This window comes from Schistocerca piceifrons, chromosome X (assembly GCF_021461385.2).
Source record: "Schistocerca piceifrons isolate TAMUIC-IGC-003096 chromosome X, iqSchPice1.1, whole genome shotgun sequence".
NCBI classification, from domain to species: Eukaryota; Metazoa; Arthropoda; class Insecta; order Orthoptera; family Acrididae; genus Schistocerca; species Schistocerca piceifrons.
In genome coordinates, this window is record NC_060149.1 from 926620309 (window position 1) to 926643900 (window position 23592).

The 23592-nt window shown below is 41.9% G+C and overlaps 1 protein-coding gene across 1 annotated transcript in view; it reads left to right on the forward strand.

Annotated features, from left to right (window-relative positions):
* The window catches only part of LOC124722785 (outer dynein arm-docking complex subunit 3), a 341284-nt gene that overhangs the window by 247767 nt on the left and 69925 nt on the right, over positions 1-23592 (forward strand). The window contains exon 8 of the mRNA XM_047247919.1: positions 9451-9628. Coding sequence (XP_047103875.1) covers positions 9451-9628 — 178 coding nt within the window. The remainder of the gene's footprint in view (positions 1-9450; positions 9629-23592) is intronic.

The following is a 23592-nucleotide window of genomic DNA, read 5'->3' on the forward strand; positions in this document are numbered from 1 at the left end:
CCGTGAAGTGACGTAGCAATGAAGTACAATGCTTCTTCTGCTTTAAAAAATTAGAGATTTGTCTGCCATTCCTACGAATTAATAAATTCAAAACTTAACAACAGTTCTCCATAGTATACTGTCATGTAGAAGAAGGTGTAATTAGGTGAATGACGAACACTAACTTCACGTAACGAAGGTTTATTTACCACTTGCACATACGAGACCGCGTAGCGAACTGCCTCCGACCAGAACACATACGGTAAATATACAGTTACAGAACATTCCAGTCCAATGATTCTTGACACTTGTGGATACTTTTAGAATATCCTCGAACCTTATATAGAAATTAAAATTCTACAGTTGAGATGAGTTTTGAATTCACGACCCTCCACGCAACAGTCTAGGATCATAACCACCACACCACGGTGACTGTGCTACTCAGCCTCTTCTGCGACATTGCTCCCTCCTTAAGAGAACAGCGTCTCGGTGTTGCGTCCTCCTAGTCCGGGAGCGAGTCATCGGACCTGCATACTCCGACTCCCGACGACTGATGTTCGCCCTGGCGGTGATCTTCTTAGAACTTCCTTTGCCGCTACGCTCTTCGTCACCTTTCCGCTTGTTGCCTGTCGCTGGAGCTTCGAATTTACCCTGGGTTGCAGGATCCTTATAGGGCTTCATTCGAAGGACGTGGACCGTATCTCTGCCCTTTCGTAGTCTTGTGTCGGATTCGAAATCTTCAACTTCATACGTAACATCAGACAACTGTCTTACAAACCTTATAACGTCCAAAGTAGCGCCTAAGGAGCTTCTCAGAGAGACCAGACTTCCGAAACAGGAGTGAAGATCTCGACGAGGTCACCAGACTGGTAGACACCAGGCGGTGCCTCGCGTCTTACCTTCGGCGATCGTTTTCTTGAGCCTGCAGCGTGCGGAGTCGACCTAACTGCCGGGCTTCCTCAGCTCTGGTTAACACCTGGCCGATGTAGTCGTCGTCCACGTCATCAGGTTGTAACGGAAACAAAGCGTCCATCGTCGTAGTCGCCTCACGCGCATGCACCAGCAAGAATGGCGTAAATCCTGTGGTGTCTTGTTTGGCGGTGTTGTAGGCAAACGTCACGAAAGGTAGCACATCATCCCAGTTGCTCTGCTCAACATTGACGAACATTGATAGCATGTCGGCCACGGTCTTATTAAGGTGTTTAGTAAGCCCGTTGATTTGCTGATGGTAGGCAGTCGTCATGTGATGAGTAATGTTGCACCGGCGGTTTATCTCTGTCACAAGATTCGACTGAAAAACTTTCCCTCGATCCGTAATTAACGACCTTGGGGTACCGTGTTTTAATACAATGTCTTCCACGATGAATTTTGCTACCCCGAATGCTTCGGCTGTTTTCACGGCTTTTGTAATGGCATAGCGTTTCAGATAATCAATGCAGACAATAATCCATCTATTGCCACTAGCAGATGTTGGAAATCGTCCGAGGAGGTCAATCCCAACACGCTGGAAAGGCGTTTCGGCTGGTGGAATTATTATGAGGCGTCCAGGTGGTTCTGAGGAACTGCCTTTGTCCTCTGGCACTCTCGACAGTGCGACACATAGTGACTGACACTCCTAAATAAACTTGGCCAGAAAAATCTCTTGTGGATCCTATCGTATGTCTTAATAAATCCTAAATGTCCAGCCTCAGTTGTGTCATGGAATTTCTGTAGAACATCTAAGCGCATGTGTTCAGGAATCACTGGTAGCCACCTCTTTCCAAACGGATCAAAGTTTTTCTTGCAAAGTAATCCATTAACTACCTTAACTTGTCCTTTCACATCCTCTGGCCGATTTAAGGCAAGCATAATCTGAGATATCTTGGCGTCCTTCTTCTGCTCAGCAGAGAGATCCTGGAGTGCAGCGAGATAATCACTATCTTCATCAAAGTCTTGATGATCTTGCACAGGGTTTCTTGAAGGACAGTCGGCATCTTGGTGTTTTCTTCCACTTTTGTACACTATGGTAATGTCATACACTTGAAGACGTAGTGCCCACCTGGCGAGTCGTCCTGTATGATCCTTAAGACCTGTCAACCAACAAAGTGAATGATGGTCTGTAGCAACTGTGAATGGCCTTCCATAGAGATACTGTCGAAATCTGCACATGGACCAGATCACAGCAAGACATTTTCTTTCTGTAGTTAAGTACTTTTTCTCGGCTTTTGTAAGTGTCCTAGAAACATAGGCTATAACCTTCACTTTTTCATCCTAAACCTGCACCTGAACAGCACCGATCCCATACCCACTGGCATCTGTTTGTAGTTCTGTAGGTGCTCTTTCATCATACAGACTAAGTACAGGGTCAGTCGTAAGAGCTTTTCGCAGCATATCGAAAGAATCTTATTGAGCACCACCGCAGATAAATTTAGCATTGGCTTTTAACAACTCTTGGAGTCGCCTGGCTTTGATACAAAAGTCTTTGATAAAACGACGGTAATAAGAACATAATCCGAGGAAGCTTCTCACATCTCTAATGCTCTTAGGAATAGGAAATTCCGTTATAGATCTCACCTTTTCTGGGTCTGGCCGCACACCTTCGTTTGACACAAGGTGTCCAAGTATTTTGATTTCTTTTGCTCTAAAGAGACACTTTCTTGAATTAAGTTTCAGTCCGCCTTGTTGGAGACACTTAAGAACGGCCCTCAGTCTTTTTACGTGTTCATCAAATGTCTCTGAGAACACTATAATGTCATCTAAATAACAAAGACACATCGTCCACTTCAGGTTACTTAGAAGATTACCCATCATCAGTGTTGCTGGTGCATTACACAAACCGAATGACATTACCTTAAACTCATACAGGCCCTCAGGGGTGATGAATGCAGTTTTCTCACGATCAGCCTCGTCTACTTCGATTTGCCAGTATCCCAAGTGCATGTCCATGGTCGAGAAAAACTTAGCCCCCTTCAGACAATCTAGTGTACCGTCAATTAGTGGAAGGGGAGTAAACGTCCTTTTTAGTTATCTTATTAAGCCTCGTGTAATCAACACAAAAGCGCCAGCTGCCGTCCTTCTTCCTGACAAGAACCACTAGTGACGACCATGGGCTCTGCGAAGGCTGAATGATGTCATTCTTCATCATTTTCTCTACCTCGTCGCGAATTATTCAATGTTCCGCTGCTGACACACGGTGTGCTCTCTGGCTTATTGGTCGATGGTCTCCAGTGCTAATCCGTTGCTTCACCGTCGATTTGTCTAATTTGCTCTTCACCTGTGGATTGAAGCATTCAGAGAACTCTTGAAGAATGGCAAGTAGCTTCTTCTGTTGTCCCTTAGTGAGATCTGGTGATAGTCGAGCTAGAAGATCTTGTCTCGTAGTGATAGCGCCAATTTCGCCCACAGACTCGGCATGGGAGGTTTCTATGATGCTCTGCTGTTCGGCAGTTAATGGCTCAGCGTTTGCTACCCACATGCGTCTTGGAAGAATCTGCGGTTCTCGGTGACAGTTAACTATCCACAATTCACCGAATCCGTTCTTAAACGAGACGACAGGGGCTGGGATGACCAAATTATTCTTCAGTGGTATGCTTCTCTTACATTCCACTACAAAATCCATGGGTTGATGCATGGCATGACACATGCCAGTTACCTTTCTAGCGCTGACTGCAGGAATGATCACTTCATCCAGTACACATAGTCTCCACACACACGGATGCGCATCTTCCTGTCCACAGTATCTCATCTCGTCTAGCATAATCTTCGAGCGACCACAGACTATAATTGCCTGAGAAGCTTTCAAAAAGTCCCATCCGGGAATGACGTCATGACTACACTCTTTTAAAACGATGAATTTTAAGGGCTGTGTATGGCCACTTATACCCACACGAATGACACACCTCCCTGTATGTTTTACATATTTCCCATTAGCCACCTTCAGCAGAGACGAATACGGTTTTCTGTAACTGGCGGCGGTACTTCTCCGAAATGACTGAATGTGATGCTCCAGAGTCCACAAGAGCTTGGGCTGGTCGGCCATCCATGAGGATATCGACGTAGTTTCCTATCATTTTTGTAGGGATCGACGGCGGAGGATTTTTCTCTTCGGCAGCGTCACCTCCATGGAAGGTCGCACCCTTTAGTTTTCCAGATCGCGACTACTAGGTGATCGCCTGGAGCTTCTAAACGGCGATGGAGACCTTGATCGACGTGTCGGGGAGCGTCCTCTCCAGCAGCTAGCTTGCTGCGATGGTGACCTACGTCATCCTGCACCCACATCTTCTTGTTCATCTTCGTCGTCCCGGAGTTGGCGTATGGATTGGCACGGGGCAATAGCCGTGGCGCGGTACGTTTGAATCGAGACAGATTTCCAGAACGAAGGTGTCCGGACAGGAAGACGTTCGAAGCAATTGATCGGCGTCTTCGGGAGCAGCCTATGACTCGCGACTGGGGAAGACCTAGAACGACGAGGACACCTGCAATGGACGAGGCAATTCCTCGTGCAGTTGACGATAACCCTAATGTCAGCGTCAGAGAAGTTGCTGCTGTACAAGGTAACGTTGACCACGTCACTGTATGGAGAGTGCTACGGGAGAACCAGTTGTTTCCGTACCATGTACAGCGTGTGCAGGCACTATCAACAGCTGATTGACCTCCACGGGTACACTTCTGCGAATGGTTCATCCAACAATGTGTCAATCCTCATTTCAGTGCAAATGTTCTCTTTACGGATGAGGCTTCGCTCCAACGTGATCAAATTGTAAATTTTCACAATCAACATGTGTGGGCTGACGAGAATCCACACGCAATTGTGCAATCACGTCATCAACACAGATTTTCTGTGAACGTTTGGGCAGGCATTGTTGTTGATGTCTTGATTGGGCCCCATGTTCTTCCACCTACGCTCAATGGAGCACATTATCATGATTTCATACGTGATACTCTACCTGTGCTGCTAGAACATGTGCCTTTACAAGTACGACACAACATGTGGTTCATGCACGATGGACCACCTGCATATTTCAGTCGAAGTGTTCGTACGCTTCTCAACAACAGATTCGGTGACCGATGGATTGGTAGAGGCGGACCAATTCCATGGCCTCCACGCTCTCCTGACCTCAACCCTCTTGACTTTCATTTAAGGGGCATTTGAAAGCTCTTGTCTACGCAACACCGGTACCAAATGTAGAGACTCTTCGTGCTCGTATTGTGGACGGCTGTGATACAATACGCCATTCTCCAGGGCTGCATCAGCGCATCAGGGATTCCATGCGACGGAGGGTGGATGCATGTATCCTCGCTAACGGAGGACATTTTGAACATTTCCTGTAACAAAGTGTTTGAAGTCACGCTGGTACGTTCTGTTGCTGTGTGTTTCCATTCCATGATTAACGTGAGTTGAAGAGAAGTAATAAAATGAGCTCTAACATGGAAAGTAAGCGTTTCCGGACACATGTCCACATAACATATTTTATTTCTTTGTGTGTGAGGAATGTTCCCTGAAAGTTTGGCCGTACCTTTTTGTAACACCCTGTATACAGTTACAGAACATTCCAGTACAATGATTCTTGACATTTGTCGATACTTCTAGAATGTACTCGAACCGAATATAGAAATTAAAGTTTTACAGTTCAGGCGAGTTTTGAACTCACAACCCTCGCTGCAATAGTCTAGTGTCATAACCACTACACCAGGGGCTCCTAACAAAACTTTCTCGATGACCCCCTCATCGAGCATGATTGGTACCTTGTCATATGACAGTATCAAGTACCTACGAAAGCCAAATTAAGAGTCTTTTTGTACGTTTTCTATTTTTGGTACTTAGAAAAAACAGTGACATATTCATTATTGACAAAATATTGAGGTTAAACCTTTTTCAGTTTAGCCACCAAATTTTTGATTATTGCTCAAAATCTTTGTCTTCAAATCTGGGTGTTTAGTATAACAAACTCCTTAAAAAAAATAAAAATTGAGTATGAACTGAAAATGACAGGAAAAAATTAAAACTGAGTGTATTGGTCTGTCAAGTGTACCACACTTGAGATTGCATTGAGTAGACATGTATGAAAAATAAGAAAACACTAATTCCATACATGGTATTGTTTATTTGAAAAAATACAGTTACAGCAGAGTACTCCATCAGTATACAGTTAGTTTTAATTTTCAGTTCTTAATGACATGAGTTCAATCTGACCTTTGAGTCCATTATTTCTGAAATATTAGGTTCCAAACTTGAAACTTTCACTCTGAAACCCGACCGCATATCTAGCCGATTCCTATATTTGTTTTTCATGAAACACATGCAAGAAAATGCTTGCTCACGCCGATATGTGGTTGCAAATCGGAGGATCTTTTTCATTGCGTTATCTCCACGTTTCTTGTAGTCCTTGCGTGCTGATGCCCAGAGTCTGTAATTTTGTCGCCGATGAAAATGTTTATCATCGTACCACAGCTGGACAGATCCACAAGCTGATCTTGCTCTTCTTCAGTGAGGCCTTGGATTTTGTCTATTTCTTCACAGCTGTAGCGATTTCGAATCCATCTGTCGTCAGGGTCAAGTTCAGGGAAATACTTTCTAAAAGTGGTGGCTAGGCTGCGTAGATGCTCGGCTACATTGACCTTGATCTGGTCAGGCAAACTCTCCTCTGATGGCTCCAAGAATTGTTTTAAAGTAGAAAAGTTAGTTAATGACTCGTTTTCTATCCTTGACGCCCAGATCTGACACTTTTTGACCATAGCAATAATCTTATCCTCAACTTTGAACATGTCTACATTTTTCCTTGTAAACTCAAGTTTAACACACTCAAGTGTTCAAACACATCAGCTGAGTACGCAACTGAGCAAAACCAAGAGAAGTTAGTGAGAAAATCTGCGTACTTTGTGTCAAGAAGAAAGACACAAACCTCGTCTCTGAGTTCAAAAAATTTTGACAAGGTCCTACCTCGAGAAAGCCATCTTACTTCCGTATGAATGAGAAGTTGCTCATTCTCACTGCCGATCTCTTCACACTCTAATAAGACGCTAGACGCAGAAGTTAGCGTTCGCTGAAGCTGTGCTCATGCAGAAAGCGGCCAAAACAAAAAATCTGCTATCGTACGAAATATATTTAATATACTTTTTGTTCTAATAGCATCTTGCGGACCCCTCTGCCATAGCTCCTGTTGGGAACCACTGCACTACACCATGGTGCCTATGCTGCTCAGCTTCTTCTGCAACAGTACAACAATAACAGAAAATAGCTGGTCTGCTGCCTGTGTCTTCATAATATGTCTTTACCTGCTTGTAGCCCTTTAAAACAAATTGACACGAAAAACAGAGCTCTTCAGTGTTACTTTTCACCCTCTAGCAACGACTATTCGTTTTGCCCAAATAGGGGTATGATCTCTGATTACAACATGATTTCTAACCAGAGTTTAAAAAAATTAAAATCAGTAGGAGAACGCTCGTGATTTTTTGTAGTATGCAACCGCTTATAACTTTTTGAGAGAAACAACGAATGGTGGACGGGCTAAGTTTCCTTTTATTTGCCTATTTAATTTAATATTTTGATTCTATGTATTTTGAAACTAAGAGCGTCAAAATTTTTCAGTCTTTGTTCAGTTTATATGTTTATAGCAAGAATTGATCGGAATAAAAAACCGAAAATTGGTTGTTTCAGAAACCGGTTATTATGAGCGGTTTTAAGAGTCAAGTTAAACTGGCGTGGAAAAAAATCGGTATGACCGAACGTCGGTTGTTCAGCGATAACCGCCATACCTTGTACCTGCGCACCAGGCAGTGAAAAATTCTTAGCCTAATAAAGAGTGGGCAAAATAAAACTGTTCTGTAAAATATTTATAACAATAATGACCTTTGTTTATGATTAGGAGAACTGTTCACATAGAAAATGCTGGAAATCGTGATGTCGATGCATCAAACTGTTGTTATCACATATCTGTGCATACGCATCTCTTGCATGTTCTGTCTCGAGCACTTTGTTGTGTCATTACGATGATGATGATGATAATAATAATAATAATAATAATAATGATGATGACGATGACGGTTTATAGATTAGGGCGCTAAACAAAATGGTAGTCAGCTCCCTGTTTCATTACGTGCCAGAGAGTGAGAGGAGCAGATGTGTATAGTGACCAGTTGGATGAAACGCAAGGTGGTGCTCACAATAAAACGAAGCTTGTTCATTGTAGAGTGTTATGTGAAACACAATTTGGTGGTGAATGTGTGCAGAACAGTCCGCAGAAGGCCTCTAAAAAAGTTTACAGTGAAAAATTTAGTGACAAAACTGTGGGAAGCGGTTTCGGTAAAGAATGAAAACCGCATCTCTCCGAGATGGATTCGAACATCAGAAAACCTGAGTCAGTCGTATTGCAAGTACATTCCAGGTCAATTTTATTTTGTGCACTCTGTATTCCATTGCACACTGTGGATCTTAAGATTAATAGCCGAAAACCGACTGTGTGCATTCATTATTTTAAATTTCGTTGTAAATAAAATATTTTATGGAGCATGAAAAATAAATATGTAGTACTTATTCATTGTGATATTGGTCTTGTCTTTTGCTTGTTTATTTCGATATTGGTCTAGTCCTTCCAATATCTCCGAAACCGGAAATTTTACAAAATCAATTTCTCCACACGTAATAACAAAATTCGTTGTTTAGGTGGTAGTAACAGTAGTATCTATCCTGTTATTGCATGCTGTTGAGATATTAGTTTCCTTATTTTGATCTCGTTTCCAGTGACAACATTATTAGAAGTGTAAACGAAGTGACAAAAGTTAGAAACTGGAAGGTTAAAGATATTTTTTCATAAACTGGATGGACTAGATATGATATTAGTATTAAACAATGAACTTGGAATTCGTGATGCTGAGCGTAATGATTATCGGGGTTTGGTAAAATTATACAATTGCCACTCTTTAATGGTGTCTCGAGCTCAAGTCTGTCTCCGCCAGGCTTTAACATTTTTTCAGCTACAAATGTCGAAGCACATGCTCTGAGCGCTAGTTTGGTCGCGCTTGAGATGGACACCAGGCTAACATAAGGCGTGACTTCCAGTCCATACCGCCTTCAGTGATCTAGATGGTAATGGAACGAGAAACAATGAAACTTTTCAAATCGGGAGAGAGACTGGTTCCGAATCAGAGACTCTGTCTGCGGAAACCGAGAGAGATACCACTACTTTGTCAGAATGCCAAGGAAACTGTTATCCTAAGGTCTAACATGCAGTAAGAGGAAGGACCTATGAATACTGGATTTTTTCTCGGGAGACGTAGGCAGAATGCAAGGGTTGTTATGTAGAGAAAGGCAAATACACACTCAGCTAAAAAGATATTCTACTTGCGAAATATTTCTGTGAAATGGTATGACGTTTCGTGCTGTTATTCATGTTAGTATGGGCAGATGTCGACAGGCGGGTAGGATATCTCTCTTTAATTGTACTATATACGGAGCTTCACACTTGTTAATAAGCTCAGTATACTTTGTTACAGGAGAATCGGAGACTGAGGAAGTTCTACACCGGTTTCTGTCGCAGAGAGAAACAATGTCTCGCCTCACGTACCTGAAAAACATCACCGAAGAAGAGAAAAGAGACTTGGAAATAAAAAAGGATTTTATGATGGCTGAACTGGAAGCATTTAAGTTCGCAGAAGTCAAGGACAAGGAACAGTAAGTCGGTTCTCTATGCAGTTAATAATTAGTGCTGTAAAAAATTGTGGCTTCTTCCACGCATGTAATAGCTACGAGGTTTAGAGAAGGTTAAAATACTAGCAGAACAAAGTGGGGAAGCGGTAATACACTGCCTGAAAAAGAAGGCGACGCACCCAGAAAAGAGCAGTGTGAAACCACTTATTAAGATGCTGTTGTATCCACTGTGGTATGGACGGATGCACCGAATTGGTTGGAATGGGTGTCATAAACCCGTTGTATTCTATCCTGAGCCAAGCTGGCCCACAACTGTTGTAACGCAATGTCAATAAAATTCACCAACAACCACGTACTTTAAGATATTATTTCATTATATTCTGAATGCTGGCAGTTTTGGCATTTCGTTATGCCATTTTCAGGTCCCATATGCATGTATCCAAATAAACGACCTTGCCATATAGCGCCATAAATCACCGGATATCGTGAATTCAATCGTCATACAATTGCTTCATTCCAAGACGTGACAGCTTCGAATGAAGCAATTGAATAACGATTGAATTCACGATATCCAGTGATTTATGGCCCTATACGACAAGGTCGTTTATTTGGATATAGGCTTATGGCGCCTGAAGATGGCATAATGAAATGCCGAAACTGGTAGCATTCAGGATATAATAAAATAATACTCGTATCTTAAAGTACATAGCTGTTGGAGAATTTTATTGACGTTGACAATTACTTAACCAGCCGATGTCCTCTGGCCATGACGGACCAACAGAGACTGTTGTAACTGGCAATTGATATGCTAGACACTGAGACGAAGTTGACGTCCTAGCTCGTCCCACACAGGTACTATTTGGGATAGACCTGTGGAGCTTGCTGACTATCGCACTACCTTAATATCAGGCAGAAACACGTCCACGTGTTGACAACGAGCATCGTCTTGTTGAAAAATAGCACCACGATACTGCCGCATAAGAGGTAAGACGTGAGGACGCAGGATATCCACGACGTAGTATTGTACTGTCAAAGTTCCATCAATCGTTACCAGCCACGTCGCCAGGAGTAACACTTCTGTGCCTCTCCAAAACAATGGAAGAATGGTACCTCTCACCTGGTTGCGGCCATAGTCATCGACGATGGTCCCAGGGTTAATGCAAAACTGTGCTTCATCGTTAAACACAGTGTGACGCCACTGGTCGGCAGTAAATGCTTCCAGGTTACGGCACCACCCCAAACATAGCCGTTTGTCTTGTGGTGTCAACAGCAGCCTCCACATGGGAGTGCAATTTCCTATTCTGGCAGCTGTTAGTCACCGACCAGTGGTCCGGCATGACACAGAATACGGCAGGGAGTTCATTGCTTATTCTCGAATGGTAGGCACTGATGTAAAGGGGTTACAATGTGCTCGATGCACATACGGCGATTCTCCTTTGTGGTGGTCAGACGTAGTAGACCGGAACATTGATGTCCAGTATGATTGCGTGCGTGTTCCCATGCAGTCCACTACTGGGCCACTCTCACATCTGGATGCCCCATAATTTTGGGTACTGCACGACTCGACCAGCTGTCTAAATGGAGACCCACAATGAAGCGCTTTTCAAGCTCTGTCAGGTAGTAGTAATGTTGACTCACACGAGTATGCAGCATCTGTGATCAGTCAATATCTGATGCTGTCTTCTCCCTTTTGGTTACAACACTAAACACGAACAGCAACAATGAACTCGTAGCCATTCCAACTGTCACAAAAAATTGCAGCTCTAATCATTTTAGCAGCTGGCAGCCGTGTTGGCCGGTCGCATCCTCTAAGTGCGCTGACATCAGCACTATCCGTGCGGAGTGTTGGTGTCATTCTGGGTTAATTACAAAGCTTTCTCATTATTTCCAGTAGCGTCCGTCCAATACTGTTGTTAAAAATATCACGCTGTTTTAGTTTCTTTCGTCTCGTCTTTTCTGCGATCTAATACTTACGATCAGTGAATGTCTGTGTGATGTTTACATTCTCATGTTTCCGTCTGACCAATGTCTGGAAGTTAGTTCTACAACACTGAGTCAAAAATCTTGGAATAAGCAGTTTTTGCGTACATCAAAACTAGAAGCATGTGCTTGTGGTTGTTACTGCAGAATACTTGTCTTTTAATTGTAACAGCCTAAAGATCCATTTTAGGAAACTTTCAGCAGTTTGTGAGAAATCTAGGTGCATTATTGAGCTATCTGTCGGACAGGAAGAAACAGCTAGTAGTTCGTAGAGATTTCAGTGTGGAGTTATCAAAAGACTCTGGCAGCGGAAAAAGGCACTAGAATCATTATTTAGCTGTTTCAGTGTGATTTCAATTGTAAATTTTCCAACTCACGTGAAACATCAAAGCAGATCTTGGATGATAACATTTTTGTAGAGAGTGCTTAGAATGAAACAATTAATGTGTACCAATTTGTTAATTGACTATCTGGTCATGATGCACAGTTAACGGAAATAAACAGCACCTTACAGCTCTGAGGCATATTCATCAAAGCAGTGAGGCGGAGGTGCTGATGTGAAATTCAACACATTTAATTGTAAATTTTTGTCAGTTTTCCAAACCAGGTTTCATAAAAAGTTATTCAGACGGCCAACTGAAAAAAGTAAGCCATGGATAACAAAAGGGATTAAAATTTCAAATAAAAGGATTAAAATTTCATATAAAAGGGAAATTTATATAGAGGCCACAATAAGTCAAGATCCAACATCACTTGCATACCATAAAAAATACTGTGCCATTTTAAGGAAAGACTTTAAATCGTTCAGAAATATGCTCTTTCTGACAGACATTAATAATGTCAGTAATGAGATTAAAACTATATAAGATACTGTTAAAAGGCTCAGTGTACATCAAAACGAGCTGAGAATGTTGTGACTGATAAGTCATGAGCTGTACATATTTTTAACCATCACTTTCCACATGTTGCAGCAAAATAGGATTAATTGTTCAGTAAAAGAAGCAAGAAATTATATTAAAAATATCATTCCACAAAATTTCAAGAAGTTAGAAGTAAAACAAACTTACCTGACTGAAATTAATAGAATTATAAAAATTGTGAAAAAAACAAAAGCTCTTCTGGTGTTAGTGGAATTTCGAATTGAATTCAGAAAAATGTTCTAACTTAATAAGTAGTGTCCTTAGTGCATTTTTTCCAGTCAGATGAAAATATGGAATTTTTCAACTTCCCTATAAGAAAGTTGACAAGAAAGATTTGAATAATTATCAACCAAATTCCTTACTAGCATCGTTTTCCAAAATATTCGAAAATGTAAGGTACTCAAGAGTAGCCTCACATTTAAGTAGAAACAATTTACTAACCACATCACATTTTGGAATACAGAAACGTTTCTCAACTGCAAATGCTATTTATATACTCAATTACCAAATATTACAAGCTTTAAATAATAAAATACTTCCAGTTGGTATTTTCTGTGATCTTTCCAAAGTGTTTGATTGTGGAGATCCTGTTACTCTCTCAGAAAAACTTTAGTTCCAGGGAACTGATAGCGTTATGCACAACTAGTTTAAATCATAATTAATAATCGAAATGCAAAAGTCTGTGGTGAATAATTCAGATAATGTTGAATAGATGGAACATTTTAATAACTTGGGGAAATCCCGAAATGATTCCAACAACATTCGATTTTGGGTCCGCTCGTATTCTTAATATGTCAGTGACCTTCCACCTAATATATTTATCTAACAGAATTAGCACTTTTTTGCAGATGATATTAGTGTTATAATAAATCCGATCAGGGAGGAAGCAACAGAAGAGCGTGTTAACGTTGTTTTTTCAAAGAATTATTAAGTGGAATCCTTCTTAATTTACAGAAAACACACTACATTCAGCTCTGTACACGAGATAATCATATTAGTAATTGGTATGCACATGAATACGACTCAGTAAAAAGGGTAGAATGCTCCAAATTATTGTGTGTAGATACTGATAAAATCTTGAACTGAGAGGAGCATATTACTGAGCTACTCAAACAATTAAGTTCTCCCAGTGGAATGCAGTGACCGTTCATATAGCTGAAGCAATGGATATTATAAACAAACATCAAAAAAAGGTTTTGCATCACCTCGGTTCCGAGAGTTCCGGAACCTGTACAGAAAATTGGAATAGAGATCAACATAAACCTCATTTCCGCCCTTTTTACTGCTCATGAAAACCACACATTGCATGTTGTACCACCATACAGCGAGACCTTCATAGGTGGTGGTCCAGATTGCTGTACACACCGATACCTCTAATACCCAGTAGCATGTCCTCTTGCATTGATGCATGCCTGTATTCGTCGTGGTATACTATCCACAAGTTCATTGCAGATTGTCCCACTCCTCAATAGCGATTCGGTGTAGATCCCTCAGAGTGGTTGGTGGGTCACGTCGTCCATAAACAGCCGTTTTCAATCTGTCCCAGGCATGTTCGATAGCGTTCATGTCTGGAGAACATGCTGGCCACTCTAGTCGAGCGACGTCGTTATCCCAAAGGAAGTCATTCACAAGATGTGCACGATGGGGGCACGAATTGAAGTCCATGAAGACGAATGCCTCGACAATATGCTGCCGATATGGTTGCACTATCGGTCGCAGGATGGCATTCACGTATTGTACAGCCGTTACGGCATCTTCCATGACCACCAGCGGCGTACGTCGGCCCCTCATAATGCCACCCCAAAACAGCAGGGCACCTCCACGTTGCTGCACTCGCTGGACAGTGTGTCTAAGGGGTTCAGCCTAACCGTGTTGCCTCCAAACACGTCTCCGACGATTGTCTGGTTGAATGCATATGCGACATTCATCGGTGAAGAGAACGTGATGTCAATCCTGAGCGGTCCATTCTGCATGTTGTTGGGCCCATCTGTACCACGCTTCGTGGTGTCATGGTTGCAAAGATGGACCTCGCCATGGACGTACGTTGAAGAAGATAAAATAAACAAATAACATTTTTGGTAATATTAATTCAAAGAAGCATGCAAACACATGAAGACTACTTCCTACAAAAATTTAATTCAGACTGGTTAATATTCACAGTAAAAAAGTTGACACTGAGCTTAGAAAAAAAAACTTACAGTAAAATGGATTTTAACATTTAACAAAAAGTTACTACAAAACACATACCCATTAAAATTCACTGGCACCATAACGTTTTCCCTTCCTGTTTGTATGAGGCTTCTTCTTGTAATTTCAAGATCAGGGTAGCCTTTTCCTCGAATTTTCTAAATAAAAATCTACTCTCAGTATTCTTGAGGATGTGCAGTGGTAGTGATATCTGATTGTAAGCCAATGGCTGTTTCCTTGGAGCTTATTGATGCTACTGAACAGGACTTCAATGTATTCCCTGAATTTATATTTACACAGTCAACAAGCAAAGTAATTGATTTCCAACGACTAGCTGCCAATAGTTTCGCTTCAGTTTTCTTACAGATCTTGCAACTTGTTTTTCCCAGTTTGAGTTTATGCCAAGTTCGGAGTAAAGATGGTTCTGTTTGAAGGTGATAGAAATTAAAAATTATCTTTGGCGTCTTTCGGTGTGTCACAGCCCCTTACGCGATCCGTATTTCAAACATTTCTTAGATGTATTTGTAATTCGAATATAGCCAAATCGTTTTGGGATCTAAGAGTAAGCACGCTAAAAATGCGAACTAGCCATTAATTTTTTTTTAATTGAAGTTTTAGGGTAGAGTCTCATTTTGAAATGTAGCTGACTTGAAAGGGATGAAAAGTAGCATGACTATCGGTTTAGGGACTTCAAAGTGGTCGGACACATCAACATTAATGTATCAGTGCAGGATACTTAATTGATATGTTTATTATATGTGATGGTGTCTTGATACACATAGTGTTTCATTAAGGTGCTTCAAAATTTTGAACACAACGAAAACATTCAGTTTATAACATTATTACAACAGATTTCATGCAAAAGATTATGGTCACTTGGAAGATGAACATCGAGAAGCGTATATGGAAAAAAAAACTTTTAAGCGATATGACCGAAGAAAGTATTCATCATAAGGGAGCAGAGAAATAAATGTCTTAATAATTTTCCCAACGTTTTCACTATGAAAACACATTTGTTTTCAAGAGGAACTCTAAGCGAATGAATCTGCTGTTAGCTCGAGCTACCTTACTGCTTTTCAGCTTGCAAAGGGTTGCGCAGTTTCAGTGATTTCCAGAGTATGTTCACAGTGTGGAAACTCGGCTACAGTTAGAACTTATACATCTGTTGTGTGACGTTCGCGTGATTATTTTCATAGAAAAATTAGTCTCTTAGACTTGTGTTTCCTCAATGTAAATTTTCACGACTTTATAAGTCTGCAGTTACTATTATGTCGATGTTTAGACTTACATGTACATGCTGCCTTTTTTCTCAATGAGGAGAACCAAATCCACCCACAGAAGGTCACTGATAGACATCAACTTAACAGCTTGTCCTTCCAGTAGCATTAGTCGAAAAGTGCTACGAGACATTGGTCCTTTAGTGAAAAGCAATTGACATTCTGTGTTTTTATGATTAACGTTTAAATAAAATGGTAGCGAAATACAAATTTGTCAGTTTAGATTTCGTCCTAAAACGACAGTCATCATAAGACTGCCTCCACAGCCCTCCAGAATCTCATTGACTGTCTTCCTGCAAATCTTGCAGCGGTCCACACTGCAAAAGGTGGTTATTCAGGCTTCCGACAGGTGGTCTCATTAATACGACTCGACAGTATCCGAAGCTAGCACCGGTCGTGTCAGGAAAAGTACGCACGTCGCAAGTGACCGAGAGAGCTCATGTGCTTGGTAAGCACAAGGCACCCTAGGTGAAACACTGAATATTTCATCTTCATTTTCCATGCTGTTTCCTTACTATTGTTCTGTCCTGTGTCTGTGTGAATGTAATTCCTTTATTATCAGCATTCTTGTTGTGACATTTGTTATAAGTAAGTTATCGTGTGAGAGAGAGAGAGTATGTATGCACATGTAGTGTAAGAACAAAATGGGAGCTATGATGAGTTGTGTGACGGAAAAGAGTAACTGTTAGATGTGGGTGTTGTTCAAAGGATATTTAAAGTTGATAAATGGCTTATCCAGGCTTTGGTAGTAGTAAATATTTGTTTACACGGTGGTTCTAAAAGTGAATGTGTGTATATACCGGGTGATCAAAAAGTCAGTATAAATTTGAAAACTTAATAAACCACGGAATAATGTAGATAGAGAGGTAAAAATTGACACACATGCTTGGAATGACATGGGGTTTTATTAGAACAAAAAAAAAAATTGCTAGACGCATGAAAGATCTCTTGCGCCCTTTGTTTGGTGATGATCGTGTGCTCAGCCGCCACTTTCGTCATGCTTGGCCTCCCAGGACCCCAGACCTCAGTCAGTTCGATTATTGGCTTTGGAGCTACCTGAAGTCGCAAGTGTATCGTGATCGACCGGCATCTCTAGGGATGCTGAAAGACAACATTCGACGCCAATGCCTCACCATAACTCCGGACATGCTTTACAGTGCTGTTCACAACATTATTCCTCGACTACAGCTATTGTTGAGGAATGATGGTGGACATATTGAGCATTTCCTGTAAAGAACATCATCTTTACTTCGTCTTACTTTGTTATGCTAATTATTGCTATTCTGATCCGATGAAGCGCCATCTGTCCGACATTTTTTGAGCGTATGTATTTTTTTGGTTCTAATAAAACCCCATGTCATTCCGAGCACGTGTGTCAATTGGTACCTCTCTATCTACATTATTCCGTTATTTATTCAGTTTTCAAATTTATACTGAGTTTTTGGTCACCCCCAGTTTAGGACGTGATGATACGATTTTGTGGCTATATTGAGTGACACTGAAGAGATTATTTGAGCCGATTTTGTGGCTATATTGAGTGACACTGAAGAGATTATTTGAGCCGATTTTGTGGATTGATAGATTCCCTCCAAAGGTAGAGGATGCATAGTGTGACTAAATTGGTTTTACCTTATCTCGAGGAGTAAGAGGAGGTGTAATGGGGATCATTGGTTCCATGCAAATGAAGATTGTCACAAAGAGATGTCTGTCCTTGTAGGCTTATATTAGAGTTGCGCAGTAGACTTAAAAGAATAAGGCTGTGTCTGTATGTATTGACTGATGTTTTAGTTATTTGTTAGTGGCTGAAAGAAGTATGACTGTGCCCAACTTTGATGTTCTGAGTATATTTTTGCTGATGCTGATAGCATTATAGGCAACTGATATTGGTAATGAGAATGGGTGCGTGGAAGAAGCCTCCTCAAAGTACAATTGGGTGCACACTGAGCAGCATTGCTTATTACCAGCAGCTGATTCTTCAGCCACAAGTCAACACAGAAATAGTAATCTCCCTCAACCACAAGTCAACACAGAAATAGTAATCTCCCTATAGGGTCTTTTTCTAGACCACTTATTATGGTCTCGATAAACATTGAGGGGCTTTTGTATGCCAACAGGACCTTATTGGCTGATTCGTGTAAGGACTGTATATGTGACATCCTTCTAGTTCAAGAGTCTCACTGGGGCTACAACAGCCATCAGCCCAATATCGCAGGCTTGGAGCTTCTTCTAGAGACGATCAATGATAACTATGGCAGCGTCATTTTTTCCTAAACAAACCTACCACATCAACCTCACTGACTGGAGGGATAACATCGAAATTTTTGCCCAACTTATCCAAGCCTCCCGGTGTCGACTTAACGTTTGAAAAACCGGGAAACTTCAACTGCCAGGATGTAGACTTCATGCTTGATGATTACAGCTACCAAACTACATCTTGAGGATACCCAGATTCTGACACCAATGGTGAAAAACGGAAACCTGTGCAGAGACTCATAATATGCAACTAATTCATGATCCCATGTCGCCAGCATCCTTTGACAGCGGTTAGTGGAAGAGAGGCTACAACCCAAAGCACATTTTCGTGTCATCCAAAGTTTCTGGGAGTTACTTGAAGATGATGTGTAAGCCTAATCCACCTTACCCAACATAGGCCTGTGATCTGCAGTGCGAATGCCATGTTAGTGCCAAAAGAGATACCTTTCATGGGAAGGTTCAGTTTTCAGAAGGCTGATTGGGAAAGGTTTCTAACAAACTCGATACAGAAACTGCCAAGATTCCAATGCAGCCCAATATATATAAGAGATTCATCAAATGTAGCCAGAGTGTTTCAAGAAGGACCTTCCCGAGAGGTTGTAGAACAAGGTATGTAACAAGACTGACTGACGATAGCAAACAGTTGATGGATCTTTTTGAGTCAGACTCATTTGCTGATGACACTCTCCAGGTCGGTGAGGACTTGTGTACACCATCTCAGAAAATCATACAGCGAAGTGGACCTCTCTGGTACAGAAACGTCACATGAAGTTAAATAGTAGATGGGCCAGGAATGTGCAAATTTTAATATGGCAGCAAGAAAAATGTAGGTTTTACTCAAAATTCGCCACTCATGACGCTTCTCTGTAAGTTACAAATAGTTAACAAGCCAGGCAAAAATAAATTGCTGCTGTAGTTGCATTTTCAGTGGAATTCCTTTAGGTAGTAACCAAAACATTGGTGACAACAGATCTTTTTGAACGGCCACCATGCCAGTGCGGGCGTGGAGGGGCTCTACTAAATGTTTACAAAAACTGTGAGCGTGAGCTTCAGTTTAACATGGCTCTTCCCCTCCAGCGCTCGGCATTTTCGTTAGTGCCTGCCCGTAACCCCCACCACTACCGCTCTTTGCCGGCCGGAGCGGCCGAGCAGTTCTAGGCTCTACAGTCTGGAACCGCGCGACCGCTACGGTCGCAGGTTCTAATCCTGCCTCGGGCATGGATGTGTGTGATGTCCTTAGGTTAGTTAGGTTTAAGTAGTTCTAAGTTCTAGGGGACTGATGACGTCAGAAGTTAAGTCCCATCGCGCTCAGAGCCATTTGAACCATGATTTGAAAATTACAAGGCAAAGTAAACGATTTCAAAATTGTTCCATCATTTTTCTGGAGGGCATCTGGGATCTACTGCGGTATCCATATTTCGGCTGACAACGTTTCAGCCTTTCTCAAGATGAGTCGCTTGCAAGATTTTTATAACCATTTTACACTGTGGAGTAAACGCGCATGCGCCATAGCTAACACTGTTGGCAACAAGATGAGTCAAACTGTGATGTCTCTCAAACCATCAACTGTCAAAGTTGACAGTTGATGGTTGGAGAGACGACATCATAGTTACAGATAGTCTGCGTAAACCAGTTGCTGGCTACTGATGCATCGTATATATGGATCGTGATAACCTCTTCAGCATCAACTAAGGCCTGAAGATGGTGCATTGAAGCGCCGAAACTGGTAGCTACACAAAAAATGACAACATAAGGACGGCTGTAGGTGTTTCATTTTCTTACAAATCTGGAGAACTAGTCCTCATTTCCTGAGAACTTCTGTTCTTGCTTTGTGTGTCAGCGGCAGAGTACGCCTCACCTGTAGTGCATCTCCTGACACCAATCAGTTTGAGACTCCAGTCAATGAAACAGATGAATCCTGTTGGGATGTACGAAGCCAACTCCAGCCAACAAACTCTACCTGATTGTTGGACTAGCTCCCCCACTGTCAGAAGGCCATCGCTGGAAAAGGGGAGAGGGCAAAGAGGATGAATGTCCTTTGACATACACTGCACGATCATCAAGCTGTAGTCTGTCGACTGAAATCTAGAAGGAGCTTAATTTCTAGGACGCAAGCGCTGGAGGGAAATCCGGTGTCTAGCCGCATCACAAGATGGAAGAGTAAGCTGCCCCTGTTTGAAGATCACTCGTTCGTCTTAGGTTGGATTTCCCCCACTGTAAGACCAACATGCAAAAATAGGGCAACCTTCCAGCTGATGGAGATGTGTCCTGCGGGTTCGGAACAGCACAAGATCCAGGCCACTTGCTCATGTGCCTTCTACTGGAGCAACCTCAGAACTTGGTCGAGGCAAATGACAAACCCATGAGAGTTGCCACACTCCGAAAATACTGACCAGACACCGAAATGAATTAAATGAATGAATGTTAAAGGGAGCTGTGTAGACCAAAAGTAAGGTGAGGGTGAAGCACTCAACTTTATCATTTAGATTACATGTAGACTCACATCTTTTGTGTCATTTGTAAATTTGGAAGGTTATTAATCTCAATGAATATAAGAGGCCACAGTATATTACTGACATTTTCGTGCACATATGAACTAAGAAAAGATGCTGAATGACCAACACATAAACTAATGAAAGATCATTGTAAGACAGTTGAAGACTCAAGAAATGGAACCAGGTAGGTAACCTATCCTCTTCACTGAACTTTCGTAAGTTGAAAGGAAATACTTTTGAAGATGAGGTATGGGTTGGATAAGCAACAGGTGCCACATTACAGACTACATGTTTTAGTATTGATGAGATTCTTGGGCTTTTTTGAAATGAATGTATGTAGCAAACCGAATATAACAGACTATTCTATGTTTGCGTAATTTTCTTCTTTTCTCCTCACAACAGTGTGAGCTTATGAACCAGCATGTCATTCAGTGTGTGTGTGTGTGTGTGTGTGTGTGTGTGTGTGTTCGGTTCTCAAGTGGTAGATAGTTTTCATGTGTGAGGATTGACAAGGTTTTCATAATTAATATTTATATGTATTGAAGTTAATGATGTTATGATGGAGATCTTCCTTTCTTTCTGGCTAACTCAGAATGTTGTACATACTTATGTTCTGGTATACTATGTTTTGGTATTTCTTTCACCAAGATGTTTGATTCATATGTTGTTGCTTATACACGTTACGTTTGGATTGTAACGGCTTTTGTCAGTGGAGCTGCTGATACTGGCCATTAAAATTGCTACACCACGATGATGACGTGCAACAGACGCGAAATTTAACCGACAGGAAGAAGATGCTCTGATATGTAAATGATTATCTTTTCAGAGCATTCACACAAGGTTGGCGCCGGTGGCCACACCTACAACGTGCTGACATGACGAAACTTTTCAACCGATTTCTCATACACAAACAGCAGTTGACCGGCGTTGCCTGGTGAAACGTTGTTGTGATGCCTCGTGTAAGGAGGAGAAAGGCGTACCATCACGTTTCCGACGTTGATAAAGGTCGGATTGTAGCCTATCGCGATTGCGGTTTATCGTATCGCGACATTACTGCTCGCGTTGGTCGAGATCCAATGACTGTTAGCAGATTATGGAATCGGTGGGTTCAGGAGGGTAATACGGAACGCCGTGCTGGATCGGATGAATCCAGGTTCTGTTTACAGCATCATGATGGTCGCATCCGTGTTTTGCGACATCACAGTGAACGCACATTGGAAGCGTGTATTCGTCATCGCCATACTGGCGTATCACCCGGCGTGATGGTATGGGGTGCCATTGGTTACAAATGGCTCTGAGCACTATGGGACTCAACTGCTGAGGTCATTAGTCCCCCAGAACTTAGAACTAGTTAAACCTAACTAACCTAAGGACATCACAAACATCCATGCCCGAGGCAGGATTCGAACCTGCGACCGTAGCGGTCTTGCGGTTCCAGACTGCAGCGCCTTTAGCCATTGGTTACACGTGTCGGTCACCTCTTGTTCGCATTTACGGCACTTTGAACAGTGGACGTTACATTTCAGATGTGTTACGACCTTTGGCTCTACCCTTCATTCGATCCCTGCGAAACCCTACATTTCGGCAGGATAATGCACGACCGCATGTTGCAGGTCCTGTACGGGCCTTTCTGGATACAGAAAATGTTCGACTGCTGTCCTGGCCAGCACATTCTCAAACGTCTGGTCAATGGTGGCCGAGCAACTGGCTCGTCACAATACGCCAGTCACTACTCTTGATAAACTATGGTATCGTGTTGAAACTGCATGGGCAGCTGTGCCTGTACACGCCATCCAAGCTCTATTTGACTCAATGCCCAGGCGTATCAAGGCCGTTATTTCGGCCAGAGGTGGTTGTTCTGGGTACTGATTTCTCAGGATCTATGCACCCAAATTGCGTGAAAGTGTAATCACATGTCAGTTCTAGCATAATATATTTGTCCAATGAATACCCGTTTATCATCTGCATTTCCTCTTGGTGCAGCGATGTTAATGGCCACTAGTGTAGTTTATTGGAAATGCCGTGTGGCTATGGCCTCCCGGCGGGTAGAACGTTCGCCTGGTGCAAGTCTTTCTAGTTGACGTCACTTCGGCGACTTGCGTGTAGATGGGGATGAAATGATGATGATAAGGACAACACAACATCCAGTCCCTGAGCGGAGAAAATCTCTGACCCAGCCGGGAATCGAACCCGGGCCGTTAGGTATGACATTCCGTCGCGCTGGCCACTCAGCTACCAGGGCCGGACTTTTAGTTTATTTAGCTGTAGTGTACATTGTCATATTTCTTTTCTCATTGTGTTTGTCTATCGCAAGGGGACTACTCATTTAGTGCATGCATTATACGTACTACAGCTGTGCCTATGAATAATTTTGTGTTACATTTAGGTTATCGAATCATTTATCTTGCCTACAGATCATTTACAGGTACTAAGGTCGCACTCATAAATAGCTGTGTCATTTATGTCACGGTAGTTATGGTTTATGTAATCTTGAAACATTTTACGTCGTTTTCGTCGACTGTGTAGCGTATAAATACCCAGATCATGTATTGTTATTTAGAGGCGACTTTAAGTTACCGAATATAGACTGGGACAACTACGGATTCACTGCAGGTGATATGGACAGAGAGTCTTGTGAAATACTTCTGAAGATTTTTCCGAAAACTTGAAAAACTAGTTAGACAATCCATGCAATGAAAATATTTTAGTCCTACTGTCTACAAACAGCTCTTACCTTATCGACAATGTCAGTAGAGAGATTAGGTCATGTCATCACAGCGACGACTTTACTAAAGTTAATAAGATCCACCAGAAGGCTAGGAGAGTATTTAAGCTAAAAAAAGGCAGATTAGCAGTTATTAGCATCCCACTTATAC